Source organism: Phyllostomus discolor, chromosome 4 (assembly GCF_004126475.2).
Source record: "Phyllostomus discolor isolate MPI-MPIP mPhyDis1 chromosome 4, mPhyDis1.pri.v3, whole genome shotgun sequence".
In the NCBI taxonomy this organism is placed as follows: domain Eukaryota; kingdom Metazoa; phylum Chordata; class Mammalia; order Chiroptera; family Phyllostomidae; genus Phyllostomus; species Phyllostomus discolor.
This window is the reverse complement of record NC_040906.2, coordinates 176,994,909-177,022,581: the sequence shown is the minus strand read 5'-3', so window position 1 is coordinate 177,022,581 and position 27,673 is coordinate 176,994,909. Positions and strand designations below refer to the sequence as shown.

The 27,673-nt window shown below is 35.6% G+C and overlaps 1 protein-coding gene across 1 annotated transcript; it reads left to right on the top strand.

Moving 5' to 3' along the window:
- The first annotated feature begins 1,901 nt into the window (after window positions 1-1,901).
- SERINC1 (serine incorporator 1) lies at window positions 1,902-27,673 on the top strand. Its single transcript, XM_028509064.2, has 10 exons — window positions 1,902-2,077; window positions 11,092-11,253; window positions 14,093-14,262; window positions 20,625-20,704; window positions 20,970-21,107; window positions 22,503-22,672; window positions 22,781-22,871; window positions 24,318-24,462; window positions 24,565-24,795; window positions 26,090-27,673. Exons 1-10 carry the CDS (start codon window positions 2,039-2,041, stop codon window positions 26,223-26,225), a joined length of 1,362 nt encoding a protein of 453 aa, XP_028364865.1. The 5' UTR covers window positions 1,902-2,038; the 3' UTR covers window positions 26,226-27,673.

Sequence of the window (27,673 nt, the reverse complement as noted above, 5' to 3'; positions counted from 1 at the left end):
ACTGAGAAAAAAATGTGAACCTGGAACTCTCTCTTGAAACTCTCTACTACCTACACTCATTCTTTCTTATATTTGGTAGATCTTCTCCAGATCTCCCATAGTTTTGATTCCCCAAAATGTCTTCCCACAGCTTGTGATGAAACAAACTTGGTTAGATTAGAAGCTATGATCTTTATAGTGAATATATTACTACTATTGTCTCTACACAATATTGATTTCATATAAATAGTATAGGTCTGCCTAAGGAAAAGACACAGCCCCAGGATCAGGAATTGCTGCTGAATAGATCTCTTGATGAGCAATGAAGATAAAATGCTCTCTGGACATCATTGCTAAAAGTATCAAGGAGTCCAGAAAACAAGCTTCCATGTTGTGTCACAATATGTTATTATTCCCAAGAATGTAGACCAGGAAATGTTAGGTAATCTGGGGAAGCTATCTGAGGAGTTGAAGCAGCTCTTTGGTATATACACTCTGTCCATTCTGGGTTGGCAAGGCACAAAAGCTACTTAATCTTGGTAGGAAAATAAGGAAGGAGACTAGCTTGTATTGATTGCCTATAATACGCTACACATGGTGCTACAATTTAGAAGACTATGTGAAACTATTTAGTCCTCACAACTCCTTAGGGCTGATATACTATTAATGAGGATATTAAGATTCTGATGAATCAACTATCTTACTGAAGATGTTTTTACAACTTATACTGATAGCAGAATTTAAAATGCAGAAATCGGTAGGAGTGTGTGGAGATGACATTAACAACCAAAGAGAGAAGGTAAAAACTAAGTCAATAGCTTCTCCCCACCGTAATTCTTCAGTGTTATTTATTTATGTTTTTGGTTCCATAGTAACGCCTCTTAAACTCTGTATTTCTCTTTGGTTACCTTTTTCAATTCTATGTCTTCAATTTTAACTGCAATGTAAAATTACTTTAAATTTTGTATCTCATTTTTTTTTATTTTTCCTTTTCTTCTTTTTTAAGCTTGCATTTTCAAGTGCTAAAGGATATTTCAGAGATGTCAAGTTCAATAGGTCCAAACTAAACCCATTATCTTTTATCTAATCCCATTCCTTCCTTTTTGCTACCTTTCAGATAATGGCACAGATCCTCACTTTCACCCATTCAATTTATATAGGTTTTATAAGACACTTTCTTATTATTAGTTATGACAGCGACTATTTCAAGTTTAAGTTATTACTGTGTGTGAAACCCTTCTTCTAGACTATCTTCTGGGAGCAATCATTATAAAAACAAGAACTAGAACTTCAAATGAAGGCAAGTCCCTGGAGGTGTCCATTATCATCTAACACGGGTTCCAAATGTGTCTTCAGTAAAATCAATGTTTGAGTTTTCATAATTAGTATGTCTCCTTGTTTTAATAATTTAAAATTACTGAATCTGCACACTTCTTTTAACATCTTAATAAGTTAAAATGCGTGTCAACAGCCAACAGAGGTGATCCACTCAAATGAACAGAAATATTACAATAAAACTTTGTCCTAGGCAGTGGGCTGCAGGAATAAACTGAGAAAGTAAGTAGGGGGAAAAAGAAGCAAAAGTGGAAAAACGGGAAATAAGTGGAGATAGGAGGGATGAACGTCGAGAAAGAGAAAGCAATTCTTCCAAAACCATGAGAGGTTTCTCTAACCTAGGAGGGCACAACAGCAACCCCAAACCCAGCTCTATCCTCTATTAATACTCAAATTCAAATAAAAAGTAATCGAAAGTGAGTTTTTTTTTCACGTTGTGTTCTTAATTTGGCAAACTCTGCATTAGCCAGACATTTTGGACCCCACGTATTAGAAGATCCCACTCGAAGGAAAACTGCCCTGGGTTTCACGGGTGCGCACGCGCAATCTCAGCGCGTTGCTTTCCACGGCAGCCAACGCGGGCCGCAGAGGACGTGACGCAAGGCTGGGGGGCGGGGTAAACTCTGCGCCGGAAGTGGCTCGTAGATCGTAAATAACTTGGAAAAGGCGAGAAAGGCGCTGTCTCCATTTTGTTGGCGTTGGCTGTTTCTGCCACGATTTGGAGATGGGGAGCGTCTTGGGACTGTGCTCCATGGCGAGCTGGGTAAGGTGGATTTTGGCAGCCTTCGGGATGCTAACTGGGAGGCGGAAGAGAAAGGGGTTTGATTGAGCTGGGTGAGAACCGACGGGAACGTGGCACCCCACCCAAAAGGGAGTGCCTTCTGTCCCCATTTTCTATCTCCCCTCGTCGCTCCGACTTAGCTTGGGGGCCCTGATTCTTGCTAAGAGCTGACTCGGTAGCTGCGGGAAGCAGTAGAGATGGGAAGGTGACTCCGACGGGAGAAGTGAAAAAGAGCTGGTAGTCTCCCGCCCCACCCGCCTTTCTTGAAAGCTGCTCCCCATTCTTCTAGGCCCCCTTTTGTTGTGTGTTCGTGTCTGCGTAGGCCATCTCTACGGAAGCCTTAGGCCTTTCTTTCTGTAGAGTACTCCATCCATTCTTGTCATCTCTTCCCACGACCTCAGACTGCAGCACTGTCATCTCTGGAGGCCTATTGGCCTCTTTGTTCTGTCGCTCAGACTCCAATTAAGCACCCGTTATTTGGGACAGCCTGACAGTAATATTGCTGTAGTTATATGTAGTAATACCGTTTTGAAATAAGTAGTCCTGTTCTGCGACCTCGTATCTGGAAGAACTGGTCAGTTCTGCAGTAAATATTTTGTGCCCTTTAAAAAAAATATGTATCTATCTATTTATTTATTTATTTTAGAGAGAAGGGAAGGGAGGGAGACAGAGAGGACGAGAAACATACATCTGAGAGAGAAACAAACTATTGGTTGCCTTTTGTATGGGCCCCAGGTTACTGAACCTGCAAGCCCAGACTTATGCCCTCATCGGAATCGAACCCGTGACCTTTGGGTTCTGGGAGGATACCCAACTCAACTGAACCACACCCGCTGGGGCAAAATTTTGTATCTTTTAACATAAAGCATTCTTGTGTAATCTGAAGTTTCATTTTTAATTATGTGTACTTTGCATTTTGACTAGACAGTGTTAGAGTGAAACCATTTTTCATTTTAGTAGCAAGATTTCTTGATTGAGGTGTTACAAATAAACTTTATTTAAAATAACCACATTCTCCCAAATAAAAGTAGGCAAAATATTGACATTACAGTTAATAAAGATAGTTGTAATTTTGGTCGAGATATTGGGATTCAAATCATATTTCTCTAATTCATGAATTCTATATCCCACTTATAACAGTTTCTTGTCTGACTTCCCAAATGGCTTCATTATATACTTTAGCCAGCATTTTGATTATTTTATATACTTAGCCTTCCCCCCCCAAAAGTTCTTGATATGGCTTGAATTATAAATATTAAGTTTTAATAAAATAATAAGTGGAGGTTGTTATTCCTATCAGGTCATTCTTGTTAGGGGGCAGGAAAACTTGGTGTCTTTTTATCTAAAGAAACTGGAGAATGTGCTTGTGTCATTGACTGTTTTATGCAAAAGAGGCATATTAATGTAATAAAATATTACAAAATAAATGATTATTATAAGATTGTTTTTGCTGGGGAGGGATGTCATGTCATTTGATTCATAAAGTCAGGTTTTGTGCATTTACCAAGTGGGCGTATTCTTTGTATATAGGAAAGATTTAAAAAGAGGGGTACATGTTTCCCATTTTGTTCTCATCTCCAGATCAGTGATGAACAAACTCTTTTACTTGAGGGACAATTACAGTTAAAAATTTTTTTTCTGAGGTTGTTTTCAAAATATGTATATGTTTTAAGTCAAAGATAATACCTTTAGTAAACAAAGTGGGGAAAATGATATTCCCATATATGTTTTTAAAATTTAGTTCTCCACCTTTATTGACTACAAAACTGTAATAGAATTAACGTTGCCATTCCAAGGTACACTGGAAAGGTACTACCAAGGCAGTTTTCTTATCTTCTAATAATAGATCTCTTGGCAGATAGCCTAGTTGGCCAAGATTATTCATGGTTCTAGATTTCTGTGGCCAGACTAGGAATTGATTCTATAATATCCAATCCAAATCATCTTTCTCTCCTGCTTTCCTGATGCCTTTGTCTCTTTATTCCAGAATTGTTCCATTGCAGTGCAGTTCCACAGCAACTGAAGGGGAATTTGCTTTGTAATATGCAAATCCATTTCTTCCACAGTCTTCACAGTCAATATGCTCATTTACTTAGGTTTTGCCAAATTTAAAATTGATTCAAATTTTCAAAAGTACTTACATCATTAAATTGGATCAGTTAAGGCAGAATTAAGTAAACCTCATTCTTCCTTTGCTCAAGTTCCTTTGGGCTTATCTTTGTAAAAGTATTTCTAATCAAGCAACTGTAGAAAATGCCTAAACTATGGAAAAAGTATAATAGAGAAAAATTACGTGTAATACTGTGTAGAGATTGGAGTGTCATGTTGCATCTTATTTATTTATTTGTTTATTGCTGTGAAGGGGCCTAAGAATTAGATAATTCATAATCCTTTGTTCATGTGTGACTCTTGGGTGATCACCTTAAACCCTATCAAACATCTCTGGACCTCCTACAAAGTGTTAGTGGCAAGAATTGATTTTTTTGGATGACTACACCTTGTATACAGTAACTATCATTTTTTGTCCAAGACATTTAATGTAGTAAAGTAGTTAATAAGAAAGAGCTAGTGGTTATTGACTGTCTATTTTGTGCCAGCCTCTGCTAGATTTTTATTTTTTAGTACAATGTCTTGTTTTAAATGATTCATAGTTGCCACAGATAGTCATGCAATTCAGAGTGTACAATTAAAGTGTCACAAAAAAATCCCACCACCAATAACATTTCTTCTGTTTCAATGCATGTGTACAAATGGATGAATCAATAGACAAAAAATACCTTTTGGGGAATTGTAGCATGCTAAATACATATATTTTTTAAAGATTTTATTTATTTATTTTTAGAGAGAAAAGGGAGGGAGAGAGAGCGACATCAATGTGCGGTTGCTGGGGGTCATGGCCTGAAACCCAGGCATGTACCCTGGCTGGGAATCGAACCTGCGACACTTTGGTTCGCAGCCAGCACTCAATCCACTGAGCTACGCCAGCCAGGGCTGAATACATATTTTTAAAGATTTTATTTATTTTTAGAGAGGAGAGGGGAGGGAGAAAGAGAAGAGAAACATCAACGTGTGAGAGAGAATGATTGGTTGCCTCTCACACGTGCCCCACCCTGGGACCAGGCCTGCAACCCAGGAATGTGCTCTGACCCAGAATCAAACTGGCCCCCTTTCGCTTTCTGGGACGATGCCCACCCAACTGAGCCACATCGGTCAGGGCAACATACATTTTCAAACAAAGTATTAAATTTAATTTCCTGAATTTAACAAACAAAGTAAAGGAATTTCTGAATGGTAAGTAAACATTTCTTCATTAGGAGAGTTTCTTACAAAGATTTTTTGAAGGCATTGTTTTTATAGCAGTGGTTCTCATCTGGCCATGGTTTTACTCCCTTCAGGGACATTTAGAAATGTCTGCATACATTTTTCATTGTCATAGCCTGAGGTAAGCAGTGCTAATATCTAGTGGGTGGTAGAGGCCAGGGATACTGCCAGACTTTTTATGATGCACAGGACAACCCCCAACAACAAATAATTGTCCCACAATGTCAATATTACCAGTTCTGCTTTATCCTCTTCATTTGGCCAGGGGGAAAATGGGATGAAATCTGGAGTTTTAAACTGCTAAAAAGACATTCAGCCAATCCTCTTACCAGCCTCACATACGGAGGTATTGATACCTGGTGCCACACCAGTTCCCTTCCTGAAGTCCTTGGAGATTGTGCTGTAAATTTCATTGCTGCTTAACTTTTCCTTCAGTGGCTTATGATGCAGCTTTCTTGTCTTGTTAAGTCAGTTATTATACTCCATCTTTCATGTTTAACATCCTGTGCTTTTCATCTTTTAATTTTATTTTTTTAAAAAATCCCCTTTTCATTTTACTGGTGTTTCTAAAGGGAACATGAGTAAATTCATAGAATCCGTCTGCCATCTTTAAGTAGAATCCTTGTGTATTACCTATATATGACCACTATGTTTTATAACTATAATTGCCTTAGTTGCATAGTCTTTGAACTAAACTAGTCATTGTTAACATGTGTTCCTAGACCCTGTAGCATCAGCACACTGAGAAACTTACTGGAAATGTTGACTGGGGCTCAGCAGTCTGTTTTAATAAGCCCTCCACTTAAGTGGATTCAAAGCTAAAAGCAAACCTTTTTACCACGGTGTCCACCAAATTTTTAAAAATCTCAATGTCATCTCCTAATTAACCAAATTTTGTTGTCTAATAGATTTTTCAAAAAGGATTCATGGATGCTGAAATCCCTGAGTTCTTTTGTATTTAAAAATGTCCATTACATTCTTAAGAGATATTTTAGACTGATGTAATGGTGCAGTTGATCCCTGAACAAGGGTGGACTGTTAGGGGCACTGACCCCCATGAGGCCGAAAATGTAAGTATGACTTTTGAGTCCCTCAAACTCACCCTTAGCATTTGAAGGGGTTTGATTTCAGGACCCCTGTGGATACCAAAATCTACGGATGCTCACGTTCCCTGTTTAGGATGATACACATCAATGCATACCTTTCCCATCCTATGGATTGAAAACAGTGTAAGGTATTTATGGGGGGGTGGGGGTGGGGGGGATTGTATAAGTGGGCCTGCATTGATCAAACTCATGTAGTTCAAGGGCCAACTCTACACTCACTGCGTTCAACTTCGTAGTTATTTGTATGGATTGTGTTCTGTCTTAATACTGTCCTGTATCTAATCCCTGCCAGACATCTCACGTTCATTTGACTGGTTTCTTCCGCCTGGGTGACTGATGAGTTTTTTTTATCTTTGAAATAATTAACCAGGTATATCTGACTTGAAATTATTTATTACTTTCTTTCCCCTTCTGGAAAACAGTTTTATTTTGAAAATAGAGTTTAATTTCTTTATCTAAGGAAGTTTTTTTTGTATTATATCTTCATCCTTTTCCTTTGTTTTATTGAGAGGATTCTCTGTTTCAGGGATACCAGTTAGTTACCTTTATGTTATATTGTCTTTGTTTTCCTTCCACATTATTATTTCTATATTCATTTTTGTCATTTCTTAGTTGATATAATTTACATAAAGTTCATGCTTTGTATTATACAGTTCTGTGAGTTTTGGCAAGTCATGTACTTGTGTAATAATGCAGAATAATTATCTCCTGAAAAAACTCTTCTGTCCCATCTTTGGCAACTCTTGTTTTTTCTTTCTTCAGGGTTCTGCCTTTCCAGAATGTTATATAAATAGAACCATACAATATATCACCCTTTGAGTCTAGCTTCTTTTACTCAGTATAATTTATTTGTGATTCATTCATATTGCTGTACTTTATTTCTTTTCATTATTGGGTATTTCTTTTTGTTGCATGGTATTCCACATGGAACATCCACGTGTTGGATGTACCACAGTTTATTTTCTCACTAGTTAAGGGGCATTACTAGGTTTTGGTGATAAAATAGCTATAAGAATTCCCATAAAAGTTTTTTGTGTGACTATAAGTTATTTCTCTCAGGTAAATATCTAGCAGTGGAGTTGTTGTCATATATTAAGCAGATGTTTGACTTACAAGAAACCCCCAAACTGGTTTCCAATATGGCTATACTATTTTTCATTCCCACCAGCAAAGTGAGTTCTAGTTGCTCTGCATTCTTGTTAGTACTTAGTATTATTAGTTTATTTGATGTTAGCTATTCTGATATGTGTATAGTGATAGCTTCCTAATAACTAATGATATTGAGTACCTTTTCGTGTGCTTGTTTGCTCTCCATACTTTTTCTTTTTTAAAATCTCTGTTCAGATGTTTGGTCCATTTTTTCTGGTTGTTTTCTTACTAAGTTTTGATAATTCCTTATATGTTATGGATACAAATAAGTTTTCAGGTACCTGATTTGCAAATATTCTGTGGCTTATCTTTTCATTTTCTTAATGCTGTCTTTTAAAGACAAGTTCTTAATATTGATGAAGCCCAATATATCAGTTTTCTTTTGTGGGTCACACTTTTCATATTGTATATATCTTAAGTTAATTTTGACATATGGTTTGCTGTGGCTTAAGGTAATTTTCTGTTTTAAAAATGGATATCCAGCTATTTCAGCACTCTTATGTCAAAAACATTATTCTTTCTACAAAGATTTGCTTTGACACTTATAAAAAATCCCTTTATCATATTTGTGTAAGTTTGTTTCTGAACTGTGTTCTATTTATGAATGTGTCCATTTTTTTCCCAACCAAACCCTGTTTTGAGTAAAAGTAGCTTTAAAATTAGCCTTGAAATCAGAGAGTAGGGTTATTACAACTCTGTTCTTTTTCCAGATTCTTTGGGTTATTCTAGTTTTCTTTGACTTTCTATATAAATTTTAGAAGCTATTGATTTATTTCTGCCAAATTCCTACTGGGATTGTGATAGAAATTGCATTGATTCTATAGATCTGTTTGGAAAGAATTGACACGTTAACAGTATTGACTTTTCCAATCAGTGAACCCAGTTTATTGTGCCTTTTATTTAGGGCTTTGATTTTTTCCATCAGTGTTTTCTAATTTTTATCATTAGGGACCTAGTATATTTCACATATATTCCTTGTCCCCACACATGCACAGCCTCCCTGATTATCAACATTATCCACTAGGATGGTACATTTGTTACAATTAATGAACTTAGATTGACACATCATAATCATCCAAAATTTGTAGTTTACATAAATTGAACTTTTGGCATTGGAAATTCTGTGGGTTTGAGAAAATATATAATGACACGTATCCACTATTATAGGAGCATACACAGTAGATTCACTGCTCCAAAAATCTTCCTTGCCATGCCCATTCATCCCTCCACCCACTCCCAATCCCTGATCTTTTTACTGCCTTTTCCAGAATGTCATACAGTCACAATCATATAGTGTGTAGCCTTTTCAGATAGCATGCCCCCCTTTTTTTTAACACTGATTAATATTCCATTATCTGGATGTACATTTCATTTGTCTATTCTCCTACTAAAGGACATCTCAATTACTCTCAATTACATCTCAGTTATGAATGAAGTTGCTATAAACATAGGTATGGGAGGCTGGTTTAACAATTGAAAGCCAATTTAATTAATGTAATCCTTCATAACAGCAAGCTTTTAAAAATCACATGATGACATTGGTAGATGCAGAAAACATTTGGCAAAATTCAATACGTGTTCATGAGAAAAACTCCCCATAAACTAGGAATAGAGGGAACTTCTTCAACTTGATAAAGGATATCAACAAAACATCTGCAGCTAACATATTTAATGGTGAGAAACTCAAAGCTTTCTCACTAAGTCAGGTACAAAGCAAGAATGTTTCCTCTCACCACTTCTTTTCAACATTGACCTGGAAGTTTCAGCCAGTGCAGTAAGACAAGAAAAGGAAATAAAAGGTATATAGACTCATAGATGATGATAGTTATCATCTATGTAGAAAATCCAAAAGAATCAATATAAAAACTCCTGGAACTACTAAGCAGTTAGAGTAAGGTTGCAGAATTCAAGGTTAATATATAAAAGTAAATCACTTTTCTATATACCAGCAATTAAAAAGTGGAACTTGAAATGAAAAACAATACAATTCATAATAGTATCCAGAAGCTGAAATAGATAAGTACAACTCTAGCAAAATATGTACAAGATCAATATGAGGAAAACTACAAAACTGATGAGCAAAGTCTAAAGGGACAGATATTCCATGTTCGTAGATTAGTAGACTATTGTTGAGATGTCGGTTTCTCAAATATGATAAATAGGTTCAATGCAGTCCCGATCAAAATCCCAGGAAATTACTGTGTGGATATTGAAAAACCGATTCTAAAGTTTATATGGACATACAAAGTACTCAGAATAGCCAACTCAATATTGAAGAATAAAGTTGGAGTACTGACACTACCTGATTACAGGAATTAGTAGAATGCCATAGTTTTCAAGACAGTGTTATATTGGTAAAAGAATAGACGGATAGATCAGTGGGACAGAATAGAGAGCCCAGAAACAGCCCCATGTACGTATAGTCAACTGATATTTGACAGTTGCAAATTTTACCTTGATGGTTGTGGATATACTTTTATTTTTAAAAATACTCGGGCTTTGTTCTTAGACATAAGTGAGTCACTTAAAGAGTATTTGATATATATTTGGTGTTTACTTTAGTGAGACTGGGGTGACCTTTAGTCGTATGGCTGATTTTTTTTTCCTAGTACTGAATAATATAGTACCCTTATAACTCTATTCCTCATGAATTATAAGGATTTTTCATTCTGGCTGGTGGGAATACCAACTCCTCCTACCTACCCGTTTCTCCTTGATAATTTATTCAAATGTATGCACCAATCAGTGCTTTCCTGGACAGGTTGAAGCCTCTGTAGATCTCCAGAGCTTATTTTGTATAGTTTTCTTCTCTCTAGGATTCTGCCCAGTGAGGCTACCTTCACTTCCTTGAACTCTCAATCCAGATAGACTGCTGGTCTCATCCTGGATGACACTCCCTGTTCTAGAAACTCTCTCCAGGCAGGAATTTGGGCCAATCATAGAGCTCATATTGTTTCCTCTTAGAAATTACTATCCTGCATGCCTGTTGTTAATTGTCTGAAAAATGTTTCATTTATTTTTTTCCCCATCGATTAAGGCAGTAGGGTAAATCTAGTCACTGTTACTCTATCTTGGCCTGAGTTTATGTGCAGTTATGTTAGAGAAAGTTAGGTAGCTTGTAATCATGAATATTTCATTTCCCCCCACCCCAAAACATTGATTGCTGTTGGTGATTGTACCCCTTTTTTGTTTTAACTAACTTTTATTTACTTTTCTTACAAAAAGTTTTATGTTTTGCTTTGCTCCATCTTTGCCCCAAAATTAATAAGTTTTAAAATTTACAGATAATGCACGTGAGCCAAATACCTTTCACCCCCTGGTAATTACTTTAACATCAGTTCTTTTTCTTTTGTGAATGGGTAGAATGTAAATTTTCACTGTATGATTTTAAACTACTGATCATTAATGTTCTTTCCTCAGATACCGTGTTTGTGTGGCAGTGCCCCATGTTTGCTGTGCCGATGCTGTCCGAGTGGAAACAACTCCACTGTAACGAGGCTGATCTATGCTCTTTTCTTGCTTGTTGGAGTGTGTGTAGCTTGTGTAATGTTAATACCAGGAATGGAAGAACAGCTGAATAAGGTTAGTCTTTTTTTTTCTTCTTCTTTTGATTAGTTAACTGAACCTGTAGTGTGTGTATGCATGAAACTGATTTTTGTATACTGGAAACAATAATATACAAGTACGATAATATGTAATCCCAATTTTAGTGTCTCGTCTTTTAGGAAAGACAAACAGTGTAAGCTTGTTAAATTCTGTGATTGTGGTACAAAAAATGTGCTGTGGTAATAAGAGGAAGTAATTCTAATCAAGTAAATGTCAGTTTCAGTGGGTCTCATGGGAAAAAAGGACATTCTAGGAATGAGTAGAACTTTGTATTCAGTCATTGAAAAATCAGAAGCCAAATGAGGATGAAAGAGCTTTTTTGAGGAGAGGGTGTATTAAAAAGATTGATTTGTTAATTAGGATAGAAGTCAAGCAGTTATGGGTAGAGGCTGTTGCAGTGATGTAATAAATGTATAGAGGGCCTTAAATAGACTTTGATATTAGAAGTGACTGAATCTGGATTTAAATATGGGCAGTGGTAGGATTATAAATAATAACCAGGTTCTGGTCTTAGACAACTGGGAGAAAACTGTTGCTGTAAATCTGAGGTGGGGGTGGGGGGGGAGTAAGAAAAGGTGTTTTATTTTAAAAACTTTTTTTCAGGGAGCCAGATTGAACAAGAGATGAGAAATACAATTTACTGAAGTTTATAATATGTTGACTTGGGGATACTGAACTACATGTGTGTGAGACAGACTCTGTGTGTGCGTGTGCAAGAGAGAATATCTAGCAGGAAGTAGAAAACATGGGTGTGTAACTTTAAAAAGAAAGAGGGTTGGTAGAGAAAAAGGAAACTTCTAAAGAACAGGTGGCAAACACAAGGCCCTAGGGCTGAATCCAGCTTTCTACCTTGTTTTATCCAGGGCACCCGAGCTCTTGCTTAAGTGTTAAGGAGTAGTTACATTTATACAGTCCTAAAATTACATTTGGCCCTTTGAAGGCAACCTCGAGGCTGATGTGGCCCCAGAAAAAATGAGTTTGACACCCCTGTTCTAAAGAAACAGTGAAAAGAGAATCAAGAGAATGTACTGTTATGCAAACCTTAGGAAGAGTGTTGGACAATCAGTACATGACTAGTGTCTTGAAAAAGCACCTTTAGAGTGCTGGGGCTGGGGGGGGGGGGGGCAATCAGCTGGCCATGAGGAAATGCATCCAGTGGATATAAATAGCTGATTTGAGTTTTAATAAGATGGTGGTCCTAGCAGGAAACTGAATTAAGTAAAGGATTTTTTAGAATGGGGAGATTTAATTTGCATTTTGAGAATAGTCAAAGATAAGTGGTGTCATCTGTGTGTAAGAGAGAGGGAGAGGGAGGAGGAGGTGATTAAGAGAAGGGATGTAGAAGTTAGCTGTCTTCCAAGGCAAGGTGAATGATAATAGAAAATTTGAGGTTGAGAGTATTTGTCAGATAACCTCCATTTTAAAGCAGAGAGTTGTCAGCTTGGGGTTGGCTTTGGGGTGAAGAGAAATGGTGGAAGTTTGGAAAATTTTATTATTGTGATGCTCAGTTAATGTTGTTGGGTATAAGGAAAAAACATACCAAGAGATTTTGATAGGGTTTTGTCATGGATCCAGTTGACCATGGTTTTAAGAGTTTAGTTGGTGGATGTTAGTTCTTACCTCCAAATATTTCCACCTCTCTGCTTTCTGAGGGTCATCAAAGATTTGTATTTCCTAGAGTGCTTATAGTATGTTAGGTCATGTTCCTAGTACAGGTCACTGAGTTGTGAGTGGACGTAATTCACTTCAGCCTCTACTTGCTGATGCAAGGTCTCCTTTCTTTTCTATCACAACCTGTATATCATTTGAGATGGTGGTTTCTCCAGCAGCCTGGATTCCTTAGTTGACTACACAGGACCAATTATGTAAATGTACATGAGCAAGAAATATACCTTGTGTTTTAAGCTGGTATTTTGTAGTTAATGTACCAGCTTAACCTGACTATTATAGATGGCTGAATTAATTTAATGATGGAAATTTGCCAGGTGTTGGGCTGCCCTAAGGGAGTGGGATAATCAAAGGTGCTAGTGAGTACATGTTGCCAAGTGATTATGGGTAAATGCATACTTCCATAAGGTTTAAGCTGGGTCAGAAAGGTAGAATTCACATGAGACCCAGAAAGGGCTTAGTGACTCTGTAGAAACTAAAACTAGCAAAAGGAAATAGTGCCTTCTTAGCTTAATGTAATTTTAGTTCTTACACATACAAATAGTATATATAGCTCTGAGACCTACTTCCATTTATTTCACTTAAAAATATTTTTGTATTCTGATTCCAATGTGACTTTCTGAAATGATCATCAGTCTTTTTCAAGACTCTAAGTAAAAAAATAAAATCACTCCCAGTGATTATGTCAATCTAGATTTCATTATCAGAAATAACACTTGTAGAACTCTGAATTTAAGTAGCATTGGTTTTGAAAAGCTGTCATTGTCCTCATTAGGGTTCAAAACTGACTTAGTTACTCCATAATTCTTTAAACTTTTATTGATTTTATTTTCCTCTTTGCTTATCTAGGTAATTCAGTGTATCACAGTAAAATGCAAATTTTAAAAAATTTAGAATTAGTCTGCAAGTCAAAATAAGTATTTTGTTTAAGATTTGCATTTGTGATTTTATCACGTGCTCATGCAAAGTAAAAAGAGAATTAAACTTCTATTTATGAAAATGTTCCCGACTTATCTTGATTACATGTTCAGCATAAACTAAGAAACAAACTTTAATTTTCTAAATCTTAAATTACTTGATTATACAGAATTTTTTACTTTCACTTAAGAAAAATTCTAGTTTACAAACTCTTATTTTGTTACATTAGATTCCTGGATTTTGTGAGAATGAGAAAGGTGTTGTCCCTTGTAATATCCTGGTTGGCTACAAAGCTGTGTACCGCTTGTGCTTTGGCTTGGCTATGTTCTATCTTCTCCTCTCTCTGTTAATGATCAAAGTGAAGAGCAGCAGTGATCCTAGAGCTGCAGTGCACAATGGGTAAGTGTTTAAATACAGTCATGCTGTTTAATGATGGGGATACATTCTGAGAAATGCATTGTTACATGACTTTGTCATTGGGCAAACATCATAGAGTGTACTTACACAAACCTAGATGGTATAGCCTGCTGCACAATTAGGCTATGTGATGTAGCCTATTTCTCCTTGGCCACAAACCTGCACAGTATGCTATTGTACTGAGTACTGTAAGCAGTTGTAACACAGTGTTAAGTGTTTGTGTTTGTAAACATATCTAAACATTGAAACATTACAGTTAAAAGATGCTCTAAAAGATAAAAAATGGTATACCCAGAGAGGGCACTTAATATTAATGGAGCTTAGCTTACAGAACTGGAAGTTGCTCCAGATGAGTCAGGGAGTGAGTGCTGAGTGGATGTGAAGGCCTGAGACAGCACTGTAGACAGACTTTATAAATACTCTACACTTAGACCACACTGGATATATAAAACAACATGAGATCAAATGAAAAAAGTGAGATGAAGATGCAATGAAAAGATGCGGTGAACATGAGATAGATGAGGATGCTGCCAGCATTACACAACATACAATTTTACAAGAAACTTTAAATAAATAGAGAAGATTAATAACAAGTGTGGTATACTCTGAAACTAATATAATATTGCATGTCAACTTCAGTTGAAAAGTAACTTTTAGAAAGTATGGTAAATACACAAGCCACTACCAGTTCTTTATCAGCATTATCTAGTTTATATACTGTGTTTGTTTATACCAGCATCACCAAAACACACTACAACATTATGTCAGCTATAGTGTTACTAGCTGATGGGTATTTTTCGGCTCAATTGTGATCATCTGGGACCGCTGTCCTATAGGTGGGCGGTCTGTTGACCAAAATGTTATGTGGTACACGACTGTAAACTTCAGTGGGAAATTCTGGGTAGCCTCTTCTCAGTAATTTAGATATGTCTAAATAAACATTAAAGGTTATCCAATTTGTAGAATTATTTGGTTATCCATGGATGATAAGGTAAGAAAGTCCTCTTGTGTATACTCGAGAATGTCAGACTTTGGGAATATAAATGTTAAATATAAGCTGTGGGGCATTTATTGGTATAATCTCTGATACTTAATGTTTTATATTTTCATCCTAAAACAGGGATCTGCCACATCTGTGACCAGTAATGAGCTTATTCCTTTTTCTCTTCTTAGCTTTTTGTAGACCAGTCTGAGTACATAAAACAGAACTCAGTTTCTTAGACATACAGTTCAGCCAGAATGAAAATACACAGGATAATTAATTACTTTTCTAAATGGTTGGCTGGGCAACCTAGAAGGGAACTTCAGGGTCCCTTTTATTAATCTCTGTTATTATAGAGCACCATTTCTGATACTCTGTTTGAAAATGTTAAATTTTATCTCTGCCCCCCATAAGTTAAAAAAACACTCTAGTATCTGCTATTTTGTATTTATTAACATATGCTACCAAAGTCAGGAAGAATGAACCAGTGAAACATAGTTATAAAAAATGTGCTGACCAGTTTTTATTTTATTTTGTCCTTGGTCATTGGTTTTACTTTATTTGTTTAGGACTTTTATAACCATCTTTATTAAATGTTTTTATTTTTTTTAATCCTCACTTGAGGATATATTTATTGATTTTTAGAGAGAGAAAGAACGTCGATGTGGGAGAAACATTGAATGGTTGCTGCCTGTACACACCCTGCCCGGGGTTCAAACCCACAACCAGGTGTATGGGATGATGCTCCAACCAGCCGAGCCACCCAGCCAGGGCTTGAATGTGTTTTTAAACATCTCTCAAAATGCATTACAGAATGACAGTGTCAACCATTGCTGTTCTTCTCAAAATATCACGCACACAGCACTCCTACAACCGTCTTTGTTACATGTGTTTTTAAAAAAGTGAGATGTAATTTATATATAGCATTGCAGAGGTCGAAGGGGTACAAAGTGCTGATTTTATGTTTATTCATTGCACTATATTAAACATCATAGTGTTAGCTAACACCTTTATTACCTTGTGTCTTAATTTTTGTGTGTGTCTATATGATGAAGACAATTAAGATCCAGTTTTTCAACAACCTTAAAATCTAACACAGTGTTGTTGCTTATAATCGCTATTCTGTGCATTAGATCTCCAGAACTCTTACTCACTGGTTACAAGTTTATACCCTTAAAAAACATCTCCCAATTCCCCCATCCCCCAAACCCTGCTAACTACTATTCTTTTGTTCACAAGTTTACCTTTTTTAGATTCTATATTAGTGATGTATGGTATATGTCTTTCTCTGTTTGACTTAACCTTACTTAGCATAATGCCCTCAAGGGTCCATCCATGTTGTTGTAAAAAATACTGCAGTAAACATGGGAGCGCAGATATGTTTCTGATACCCTGTTTTTATTGCCTTTGGATATACACCTAGAGATAGGCCATATGATAGTTCTGTTTTTAAAATTTTGAGGAACTTTCATTCTCTGTGCCATACTGGCTGGTCTAGTGTGCACTCCAACCAACAATGCACCCGGGTTCCCTTTTTATCACACTCTAGCCAACACTTACTATTTCTTGTCTTGATGATGGCCATTCTAACAGGTGTGAGGTGATATCTTAAAATGGTTTTGATTCATATTTCCGTGACAATTAGTGATATTGCATATCTTTTCATATATCTTTTGGCTATTTGTATTTCTTCTTTGGAAAAAAGTTTCTGTCCATTCTTTAGTTGAATTTTTTATGTATTGAGTTGTATGAATCCTTTACATATATTCACACCTTATCCAGTATATGGTTTGCAGTTATTTTCTCCTGTTCTGTAGTTTGCCTTTTCACTTTGTTTCTTTTGCTGTGCCAAAGCTTTTGTTTAACGTACTCCCACTTGCTTGATTTTAATTTTGTTGCTGTGCTTTTGATGTCTTCTCCAAAGGCTCATTGCCAAAATTAACATCCAGGAGCTTCTTCCCTGTTTTTCTTCTTTTTAGTATCAGTATCTTCCTAGTAATCTTTTACGGTGTTTGGTCTTATGTTTAAGTCTTCACTCATTTCTAGCTAATTTTTGTGAATAATGTTAGATAGGAGTCCAGTTTCATTTTTCTGCATGTGACTATCCAGTTTTCCCAAGATTGTCTGTTAAAGATCATATATAAGGGTATAGTTCTACACTCTCTGTTCTGTTCCATTGGTCGGAGTATCTGTTTTACACAAGTACCATGTTTTAATTGCTGTAGCTTTGTAGTATAGTTTGGAGTCAGTCAGTTTGATACCTTCAGGTTTGTTCTTCTCCTGATAGCTTTAGCTATTTGGAGTCTTTTGTGGTTTTATAATTATTTTAGGACTTTTTTCTATTTTTGTGAAAAATGCCATTGGAATTTTTACAGGGATTGCATCACATCTAGAGATAACTTTAGATAGTATGGGCATTTTAACAATATTAAGTCTTCAGATCAATGAACACCAGATGTCTTTCTAATTTTTTTTGTCTTCAGTTTCTTTCATCATAGTCTTGTGGTTTTTATTGTACAGATCTTTTATTTCCTTGGCTGAATTTATTCCTAAGTATGTTATTTGTTCAGATGCTATTGTGAATTAAGATTATTTTTTAAATTTCCTTTTTCAGATATTTGTTGTTAGTGTATAGAAATTAAACTGATTTCTCTAAGGTGATTTTATATCCTGTATCTTTACTGAATTTGTTGACTAATTCCTACAGTTTTTTGGTTGAGTCTTTAGGATTTTCTGTAGACAAAATCATATCATTTGCAGATAACAACAATTTTACTTGTTTCTTTTCCAGTTTGTCTGCCTTTCATTTCTTTGTTTTACCTAATTGCTATTGCCAGAACTTCTAGTAGTGTATTGAGTAAGAATGGTGAGAGTGGGAACCTTTGTTTTGTTCCTGATTGTGGAGGAAAAGCTTTTGTACTTTCACAATTGAGTTTGATATTAACTGTAGGATTTGTGTACATGGCCTTTATTATGTTGAGATATGTCCCTTTTATACCCAATTTGTTGAATGTTTTCATCATGAAAAGACACTGTATTTTGTGAATTGGCTAATTAATGTTTTGTTGAGAATTTCTGCATCTACATTCATCAAGGAAATTAGTCTTTACTTTTCTTGAGGCCAGAGCAGGGTGCAGGGGCTGACCTGGCTGGGCCTTGAGCCTCTGGTGAGTTGGTGGTGGTCTCAGTGACAAGGCTTCCCCTATGTCAGTGGGTTCTGTGGAGCAGAAAGAAGTCTGGGCCTGGACCACTGTGGGGCCTGTGGACCCGCTTGCGTAATGCAGGTGGATGCAGCCACAGTGGCCGTGGATGTCCTAGAGGAAGAGTGCTTCACTCTTTCCCTTTCACCTTTGATGCCTCTTCTGACTCTGATGCAGAATTTGGCGCTGTGGTTAGATATTTAGAGGACATTATCATGGATGACAAGTTCCAGTTAACTACATAAAAAATTTTATGGAGTAGTGCTGCCAGGAGTCTGAATACAGGAGAGAATCAACTTGTGTACATGCCTATTTTTAACCAGTATATTTCTTTGGTAGAAAAGTATATTGAAGAAGAGCTGCTGGAGTGGATTCTTGGATTTAACATGGCAGCTTTCACAACTTTACAGCACCATGAAGATGAAGTGGCTGGTGACATATTCAACATGCTACTTTCATTTACCGATTTCTGGCTTTTAAAGAAATGTTTCTAGACTACAGAGCAGTAAACCAAGGCTGGGAACTAGACTTAAACAGTAGTTTAGTGTTGACTTACTGTGCAAATCATCCTTTTTGCTGCCTTTCTAGCACAATCTTGGGCACTGGGCCTCACCTCCAAGCAATGAGGTGGTTCTGGATAGCAGCAGCCCAGTACGTGTATACTGGGCGAGGCTTCAGCTAATGATGAAAGAATACATCTCGGAAAGACTGGCTCTGTGGTGCTTGGCTCTTCATTAATGTTAAGTGTTGATGGATCAAAAAAAATACCTGACCCTCCAGGGACTTGTTTCTCCAGGAAAACCTTGTGTGTTCAGAAACCCTAATACCCCTCCCCAGACAGACACCTCTCTGAGGCTTTTCATTCGGTTTCCTGGAGCAATCCCACATCCAGCATATTCCACCTGGAGGGCCTTCCCCAGCTACATATAGGTGCATCAGCACCCACCATCACCAGCCCTGTGTCCCCGCAGGCTTTGCATCAGTCTTTTTGTGTACTCAGAGCTTTTTACACGCATTAAATATTCAGTCCTCAGTGGGATTTTTGACTGTTTATCTGGGTGTTACTCAAACAGATGCCTGTCTTGAGATTTCTGGATCTCCTGTTATCATCACAGCTAGTCTTGGCTGGGCATCAGCTGCAAAGAGTGTTCTTTACCTAAAAGTTACATTGTGAAAATCAGTTCCTAGTCTTACATTTGCAGTCTTTGTATCACTGTCTTCCATTGCTACTGTTGTAGTCCAACTGTGTATCTAGAAATACCTTTTAAGCATTTTTGAAAAAATATTTTTATAGATGAATACTATAAAAGCTACCCTCCAGCTACCCTAGTGGATATAACCTTGGAACTCCCGTAATTACCCTTTTAAAGATCCAAGTATTACGGTATGTGCTGTGTGCATTTTAGTTAACAGTGCTGTGAAAGCAAAAAACTGTTTTTATTGTTACACTCCAGTTTTACTGGGCATCAATGAATATGTGCTTATGTGGGAAATAGAATAACCAATATCCTTTTCTTACAGCATGTTAAGTGTGCAGGTTTGCTTGCAACCCTTTCTTTATGAATCAGTTCATGACATTTTCTGTTGGGGTAGAGGCTCTGCAAATCATCCTTCTTGTCAAAATCTACTAAGACAGTGTTCCACTGGTCTAGCTCAGCACGAGGAGAGATAAAATAACACAGTTCTACTGGTATCCGTCTGCTTTGATTTAGTACACTGGCTTAAGTAAAAATAACAATCCGTAATGACTTCTCACTTGGCTATTCTAGTTTTAAAGGATGAGCTGTGGACTGTGTGTTTACTGTACTGATAATGGTGCTTATCACTTTGGTACCCTGAGTTAAAAAAAAAAAAACTATTTAGTGTTACAGTGTACCTTACATTTCCACATATTATCGCACTAATTATATAAAATAAGCCCTTGAAATGTAACTGATAACTCTCAATTTTGCTATGAGTTAATGACAAAAATATTTCCTTTCGAATTGTCGTAAAACAGTTTACATAAGTCTTCACTTCTCATTTTCAGAAAATCATAAGAAAAAAATGAAAGTCACATAAGTGTAGCTGTTCTTTGACATGCTTTTAAAAGATTTTATATATGATACTATTTGTTAAATGAATGTTTATTAATAAAAAATCACATTTCTTAATTGTTTTAGATTCTGGTTCTTTAAATTTGCTGCAGCAATAGCAATTATTATTGGGGCTTTCTTCATTCCAGAAGGAACTTTTACAACTGGTGAGAAATCTCTTTCTCTCTTTTTTTTTAAATTGTGTGATATTGATTTTTTTTTAAAGAAACCAAAAGAATCGCCTTGAACTGTGACATCTACTTGTTTATTGGTTTGGGTTTTTTTTGTTGTTTGTTTGTTTTCTCCGAGTTGGCAAAATCTAAGAATTTATGTAAAATTTTAGTTTTCCTTGTGTGTATTGTGGTTGTGAAAATAAAATAAGAAAAACTGCACCAACCACTCATTTGTATGTTTGTTTGTTTTTTCTTTCAGTGTGGTTTTATGTAGGTATGGCAGGTGCCTTTTGCTTCATCCTCATACAGCTAGTCTTACTTATTGATTTTGCCCATTCATGGAATGAATCATGGGTTGAAAAAATGGAAGAAGGAAACTCGAGATGTTGGTATGCAGGTAAGTTTTTGTCTTATAGATTATCTTCAAGGTAGCTGAATTCTGAAGATGAAAGCAGATATGTAGACTATGGGGAAATCATGATTTTATGGGGTTAATTTTCTATGAAGAGGTTTGTATATATCAATAACACTAAAAGCATTCTTACAGCATTGTAATTGATGTTTATTAATAATGATGAGCTTGATTCCTAATAAAACATGAACATTCGGGTGCTTACAGCAGGTAACAAAAATGAGGGAAGCAAGCCAAGACTTTAAGTTTATATTCAGTCCTGATGAAAGTTGTAGTGATTCTGGTACATTGTAGAGTATGAAGGCCCCGTCTAAAGAGCATAGCCACTGCTCATTTCCATCTGATGGTTGCCCTTTGGAAATGTGAACCCATTATTGCCTTATTTCTCTTTTTTTTTAAAGAAGCCATAAATCTGGATTGTTAAGTGAAATAATCTGAGTTTTAGCTAAAAAAATATTTTATATCAGAGTGAAAGCTAAATCCAGCATATCCTCTAACCTAATACTTCTCTTACACAACTAGTGTATTTGATCTCAGTGGTTGAAAATAAGGAGAGTTTGGTACTCAAAGAAGTCAGCTTTAGTCTTTGGGAAATTCACTTATATAGATAACCTTAGTCTTTAATGCAAAGTCTAATATAAGAATTTTTGTTTTGCCCTCTGCTGTGCCCCCAGGGCCTGGGATGTGTAGGCATTTAAAGATTTGTTGGATGGGTCCCCTGTCCTTGAGGCAGATGTACATAAATGTTACGTATATTGAGCACACATTAGCACAGAAACTAAAACACATTGTGTATGTTGAAATTTATAGAGAAGACACTTAGGTTACCTTATAAGTATAATAATGACTTATTTCATAACAAGTACTTTTTTAAATTTTAGTTGAGAAAAGCATTGATTTTGGAGCTTAGCAATGAAAATAATTTTGTTTCAAGTACCTTTATAACTAAACAATTATGGATCTTTAAAAACCTTAAGTAATATTCCTCTCCTAGTTCTTTTTCTTTTTTTTTATTTAATCTTTATTGTATTTTTTCCCAATACGACTTAGACCCCTTGTTTTTCTGTATTTTGAAAATAATGGTTAGTACATGTAAACGTGTTTTGCAAACTCTGTAATATAGTTATTACTATTAATAACAATCATCTTAGTATGTTACTAACTTGAAAACATAATAGTGCATAGGTTTAAAGACTATAAAATTCTTCTGTAATAAAGTTCAGAATTAATATTTCCCTGCTTTTATAGTCTACATAATGCTGACAATGTCAGTTGCTTAAATATATTTTTAGTAAAACAAGATTGTTTTTAAACAAGGCCTATGCCTAATATCTAATATTTGTGATACAATCTAATTGTCCAATTATATTTCTTTCACAGCTTTGTTATCAGCTACAGCTCTGAATTATCTGCTGTCTTTAGTTGCTATCGTCCTGTTCTTTGTTTACTATACTCATCCAGCCAGTTGTTCAGAAAATAAAGCGTTCATCAGTGTCAACATGCTCCTCTGCCTTGGTGCTTCTGTAATGTCTATACTGCCCAAAATCCAAGTATGCTCTTTTATATCATTAGTTTGCATGAAACTTCCCTTTTTTTTCTAAGTTTTCCTAAATCTTCAGGGTGGTTAGAATATTTATCTCTATTGTTTATGTTTGTAGGAATCACAACCAAGATCTGGTTTGTTACAGTCTTCGGTAATTACAGTCTACACAATGTATTTGACATGGTCGGCTATGACCAATGAACCAGGTAATGTTTTGTTTGCTTGGGTTTATTTCTTTTTACTCAGTCCTGCAATTTTTTCTTTTTTTCAGAGGTAGCCATTTTGTGAAATAGAAGCTATTTAAAAATTAAGGCAGACAAATGCTGCATTATTTCACTCATTTGTGGGTAGATAACAAATTAATAAAGATAGGCAACAGATTGGTGGTTACCAGAGGGCAAGGCGTACTTAGGGGGGGATGGCATAAGGTTAGAGAGGGTCAGCTGGTGACAGAAGGCAGTCGTATTCCCAGAAGAATAGAGTACGGACATACCATTTTTGTGTATGCTGAATGGTTATATATTTTTTAGTTTCTTTCATTAACAAAATTTTAAGAAATTACAAGAAGTGTACCTAATTTGCACAGTGCATATGATAAATTCAGAGAAATAAAAGTGGTTCAAATGCTTACTGATTCAGTTGTAGACTGTAGGTTTTTTTTTTTTTTTTTTTTTTTTTTTTACTGGTTATCCTTTTTGTCTGTGACAACCTTGCAAGTGAATATAATTGGGGCTTTGTAGTGAATCTCTTTATAGGTCAGTTACACTGTATTTCATGGGAACAGAAACCAATATATGTCATTCGAAGTGAAACAAATGGTTGAAGAATTACTATTTTTTGAAAGGAAGAAAATAGTCTTTTCCTTTAGGATAATTATAACACACTGAGTCTCATTTTATTGAATTAGAGACTCTGTAGGCACTTTATCACTAGTTGGAGAATGGGGGTTTTTTTTGTTTACTATATTAAAGATTCATTATTAATTTCATCTAGGTAAGTGGTTAGAAAAAAATTAGTAATTTGATTTTGAGATCCTTATCTGAATTGGCTTTAAGAATCATTTTTCACTAACATATCTGGCTTTGTGGGGGGAAAACATACTTCGGAAACTTTACTGAATACTTTACCAAACCTGCTTCAGTTCTTTCTTAGAAGAGTTAAGAAACTGAAAAAGCATCAGGTCATTACGACTTACTTGGTCATTTTCACAAAGCGTTTGCTAAAATTCTAATTGGTATGTGTAAGCTATCTTGCCTTTATAGCAATGTACTTTGACAGATTGATAAGCTTCATAAATTTAGTACTATTTGTATGTCATAATACATGGTAAAAAGCCAATGCATTTTGGTTTAGAACACTTGAATTTTATTTATTCCTAAATTGGCTAGAGATTTAATTATACTTTAGAGAACTTAATAATATTCAAGCACTTCTATAAAATTAGCAATATAAAATTGGAAAAGTTTCATTATTAATATAAATACATATAGTCTTAAAGTATTTTTTTGTTATGCTTGTGCCTTTTTCCAGAAAACTTTTTTGAATTTGTTGTAAGGGTATACAGAGTTAAAAAAAGAACTACAATTAAACCTCGAAAAATAAAATTTTCATTTTATTCTAACAGTTTAATTTGACCTTAATTTACATTACAGAAACAAACTGCAACCCGAGTCTGCTAAGCATAATTGGGTACAATACGACGAGAACTGCCCCGAAGGACGGGCAGTCCGTCCAGTGGTGGCATGCTCAAGGAATTATAGGACTAATCCTCTTTTTATTGTGTGTGTTTTATTCAAGGTAAGAACAATTATGAATTATTTTTAATAAGTCTAGATATTCATTTATAAATCAATTTTTAATGCCCCTTTTCTTCTCTTTTTCTAAACCGTTTTCATTCAGCATCCGTACTTCCAATAATAGTCAGGTTAATAAGCTGACTCTAACAAGTGATGAATCAACATTGATAGAGGACGGTGGAGCCAGAAGTGATGGATCCCTTGAGGACGGAGATGATGCTCACCGAGCTGTAGATAATGAAAGGGATGGTGTCACTTACAGTTATTCCTTCTTTCACTTCATGCTTTTCCTGGCTTCCCTTTATATCATGATGACTCTTACCAACTGGTACAGGTACTTATATTTTATGAAAACTTCGCATGTGGAAATTCTGATAGCTCTTTCTTAATTCCAGTGTAAAATATGGTGTAAAATACTTGTTAATCCTTTAGTATATTTTAAAATTTTATAGCTAAATGAATGGTGAGATCAGAGAGTGAAATGCAGCTTTTACTTCCATGCTTTTGCAATAATAAACATTGAAATATTTCCAAATCTTGGAGGAGTTAAAATGGAAGGTTTCATGAAACTAATATTTTTTAGAGATATACATTTTGATAATTGATCCAACAATTTGTTTTTCCTTATTTTTTAAATACTGTAACCAATTGCTGACAAAGTACAGTAGAAGATACTTCTTCTTTTGTGTTCAATTTGTCATTAAAGCTTTAAAATTGAAGTGTGAATACATTAGTGTAGATGGATCCTTAGAATGCTTCAAAGCTAATTCATGCTTTTTGTAAGTCACTTTCAAAACTTACACATTTTTTTCTAGTAAGAGGAAGGTAGCAATTTATATTATTTTAATTTTCAAAATTCTAACTTTGTTCAAATGATTAATGAAAGAGTTGATTTTTGAGATTGAAGGTGAACTGTATGTTTTGGGCAGTTCTGTTTTTAATAATTTTTAATCCATAATACCTTTAACTTGTAATAAACCTTTAAATACCAGCAAAAAGATTTTTTAAAAATTATTTTGCCTCATTTCTTTCAGAGCAACCTTTACTGTCATTTATTATTAAAAAGTAAAGTTTTAAAAATTCCTACAGTGCAAAACATATTAAGCTGTAAGAATCCACATAGTTCTCAGTAATAAGTGTTAAGACTTTAGATCAAAATGTATTTGGCATGTTTCCTTAATACAAAAATCAATTAAATTTGGGATGTATTTCCTCCCAGTCTTAAATCTGAGACTGGAATGGGGGATAGGAGGGAGTTCCCTTTATATCCTTCGAATAGATTGTATTCTTTGTAAAGGATAGAATTGACAAGTCTTTTGTGTTATAACATCTTTCTTATGCAGAGGTCATGCTCCATTTCTCTGCTGTTTCATAGCTATAAATCCTAGAAGTATACAAAAAGCCTGAGTATTTAAAACAGCTTTTAGATGCTTATGTCTTTTACTCCTTTAAAGAAAATTACTGATGTTTACCTTCATATCAGTTATTAATGTGGAAAGCAGGGCAACAGATTAGTCAGCAACTATGTATCTGTTGCCACAAATTGCATACAAAAAAAACTTCTGAAGTAATGAAGGGAGCATGAGGGCTGATAATACCTCCCATTTTGGTTTTCTTTTAAATTTCAGGTATGAGCCTTCTCGTGAGATGAAAAGTCAGTGGACAGCTGTCTGGGTGAAAATCTCTTCTAGTTGGATCGGCATTGTACTATATGTTTGGACGCTGGTGGCACCACTTGTTCTTACAAACCGTGATTTTGACTGATGAGGACTTCTGGCATGAAAGTCCCAGTATAATCATTGCTTATTTGAAATTAACAGTATTTCCAACTTTTGTAAAGTTGTGTGCGTGTGTGCTTCCCATGATACTTCTCCAGTGTCCTGGCATGAATTAGATTTTACTGCTTGCCATTTTATTCATTATATTCTTGTCAGGCGTGTTGATAAGGAGTGTTAGAATGAATTGCAGAGGTTTTATGGTATGGTGGTGAGTTAGGAAAAGTGGACATTGTGAAGTTTATCCTGTTCTGTACCTGTGAACATAATAGTAAAAACAAGGCTACTTGACAATTTGACTTTTAAATTGTGTTAGAACTTAAGCGTAGAAAGTATCAAGGAAGTGAGTGGCTGCCTTTTGAAATATTTGATGCCTTGCTCTATGGGAGACTGCAAAGAATATGGCTATTTAAAAATTGTATAAGCAGGTCACTTAAATTTGACAGTTGTCTCAAAAATATATTTAGGTTTTTCCCTTGATGTAAAATAGGAAACTTATACAGACAATGTTTGATGGAAAGCAGTGTAAGTTAGGATGGGAATTGAGGCAGAGACTTAAACTCAGATCGGTAATGGAAACTCAAACTGAACACCCAATTAGGTTTTAATCTTCCCAGAGTAGGGATGGCCTTACAATGCAGTAAGCTTTGTTTTGGTCATTATAAACATGTAAAGTATGGGTTCAGTGGAGACATTAGGAACTCTGGAGGATTTAGACAAAGGTTTTAAAAGGGATAATCATGAATTAGAAGGAAGTTGTTGAAATCACTTTGAAATCAAAGGTGGTAAACTTTGGACAGGACAGCAAGAAACTGCAAAATAGTAGGCTTCAGTAGATACTTCGACAAAATCTAGTGCAGTCCTGCCATTTTAAAAAAGAAGCAACAGAAGTACAGACTTGAACAGCTCAGATAGCTAATTAGTGGCAAAGCTCAGAAGGGCTGAGTTTGCCCAAAACAGCTGACATTCCTTCTGGCATTCACAACTAATTTCTATTAAAAATGCACGCGTAATAGATTTAACACCTGACTAGTGGTAGGTACTTTGTGTTGTGAATTGCTGGTGTCCAGTTTGCCACCTGCCTGTAAACTGGGGCCCTGAGAATGGTGGAATGCTGTAGAATAAAATCCTGCTTATAGTTCACTTACACAGTTCAAAGGATGTTTAAAATGCTTTTTTATCTGCTGCCATCTAAGTAAAATATATAGATTGTTATAATCTTAAAAATTATGCAGTATGTAACAGCTTAGAAACTTAGTTACTTGTGTCATCAGTGTCTTAATCTTATCCCCCCCAAAACCTAGATTTGCTTCTAAGATATTTATTTAAATGTAATGTAACAATACAGCTTAATTCCCAACCTTATTCTGTATTGATATTGTGTTCTATTATTTGAATGACTGTATTGTCTCTAAATAAATAAATTCAGAGAAAGTG

Bases quoted from the DNA above. Each gene is read 5' to 3' on its own strand.
- SERINC1 (XM_028509064.2), top strand. From the start codon at position 2,039: ATGGGGAGCGTCTTGGGACTGTGCTCCATGGCGAGCTGG. The intron at 20,705-20,969 runs GTGAGAAATCTC...TTTTTCTTTCAG, and splicing joins AGAAGGAACTTTTACAACTG to TGTGGTTTTATGTAGGTATG. The intron at 24,796-26,089 runs GTACTTATATTT...TTTAAATTTCAG, and splicing joins ACTCTTACCAACTGGTACAG to GTATGAGCCTTCTCGTGAGA.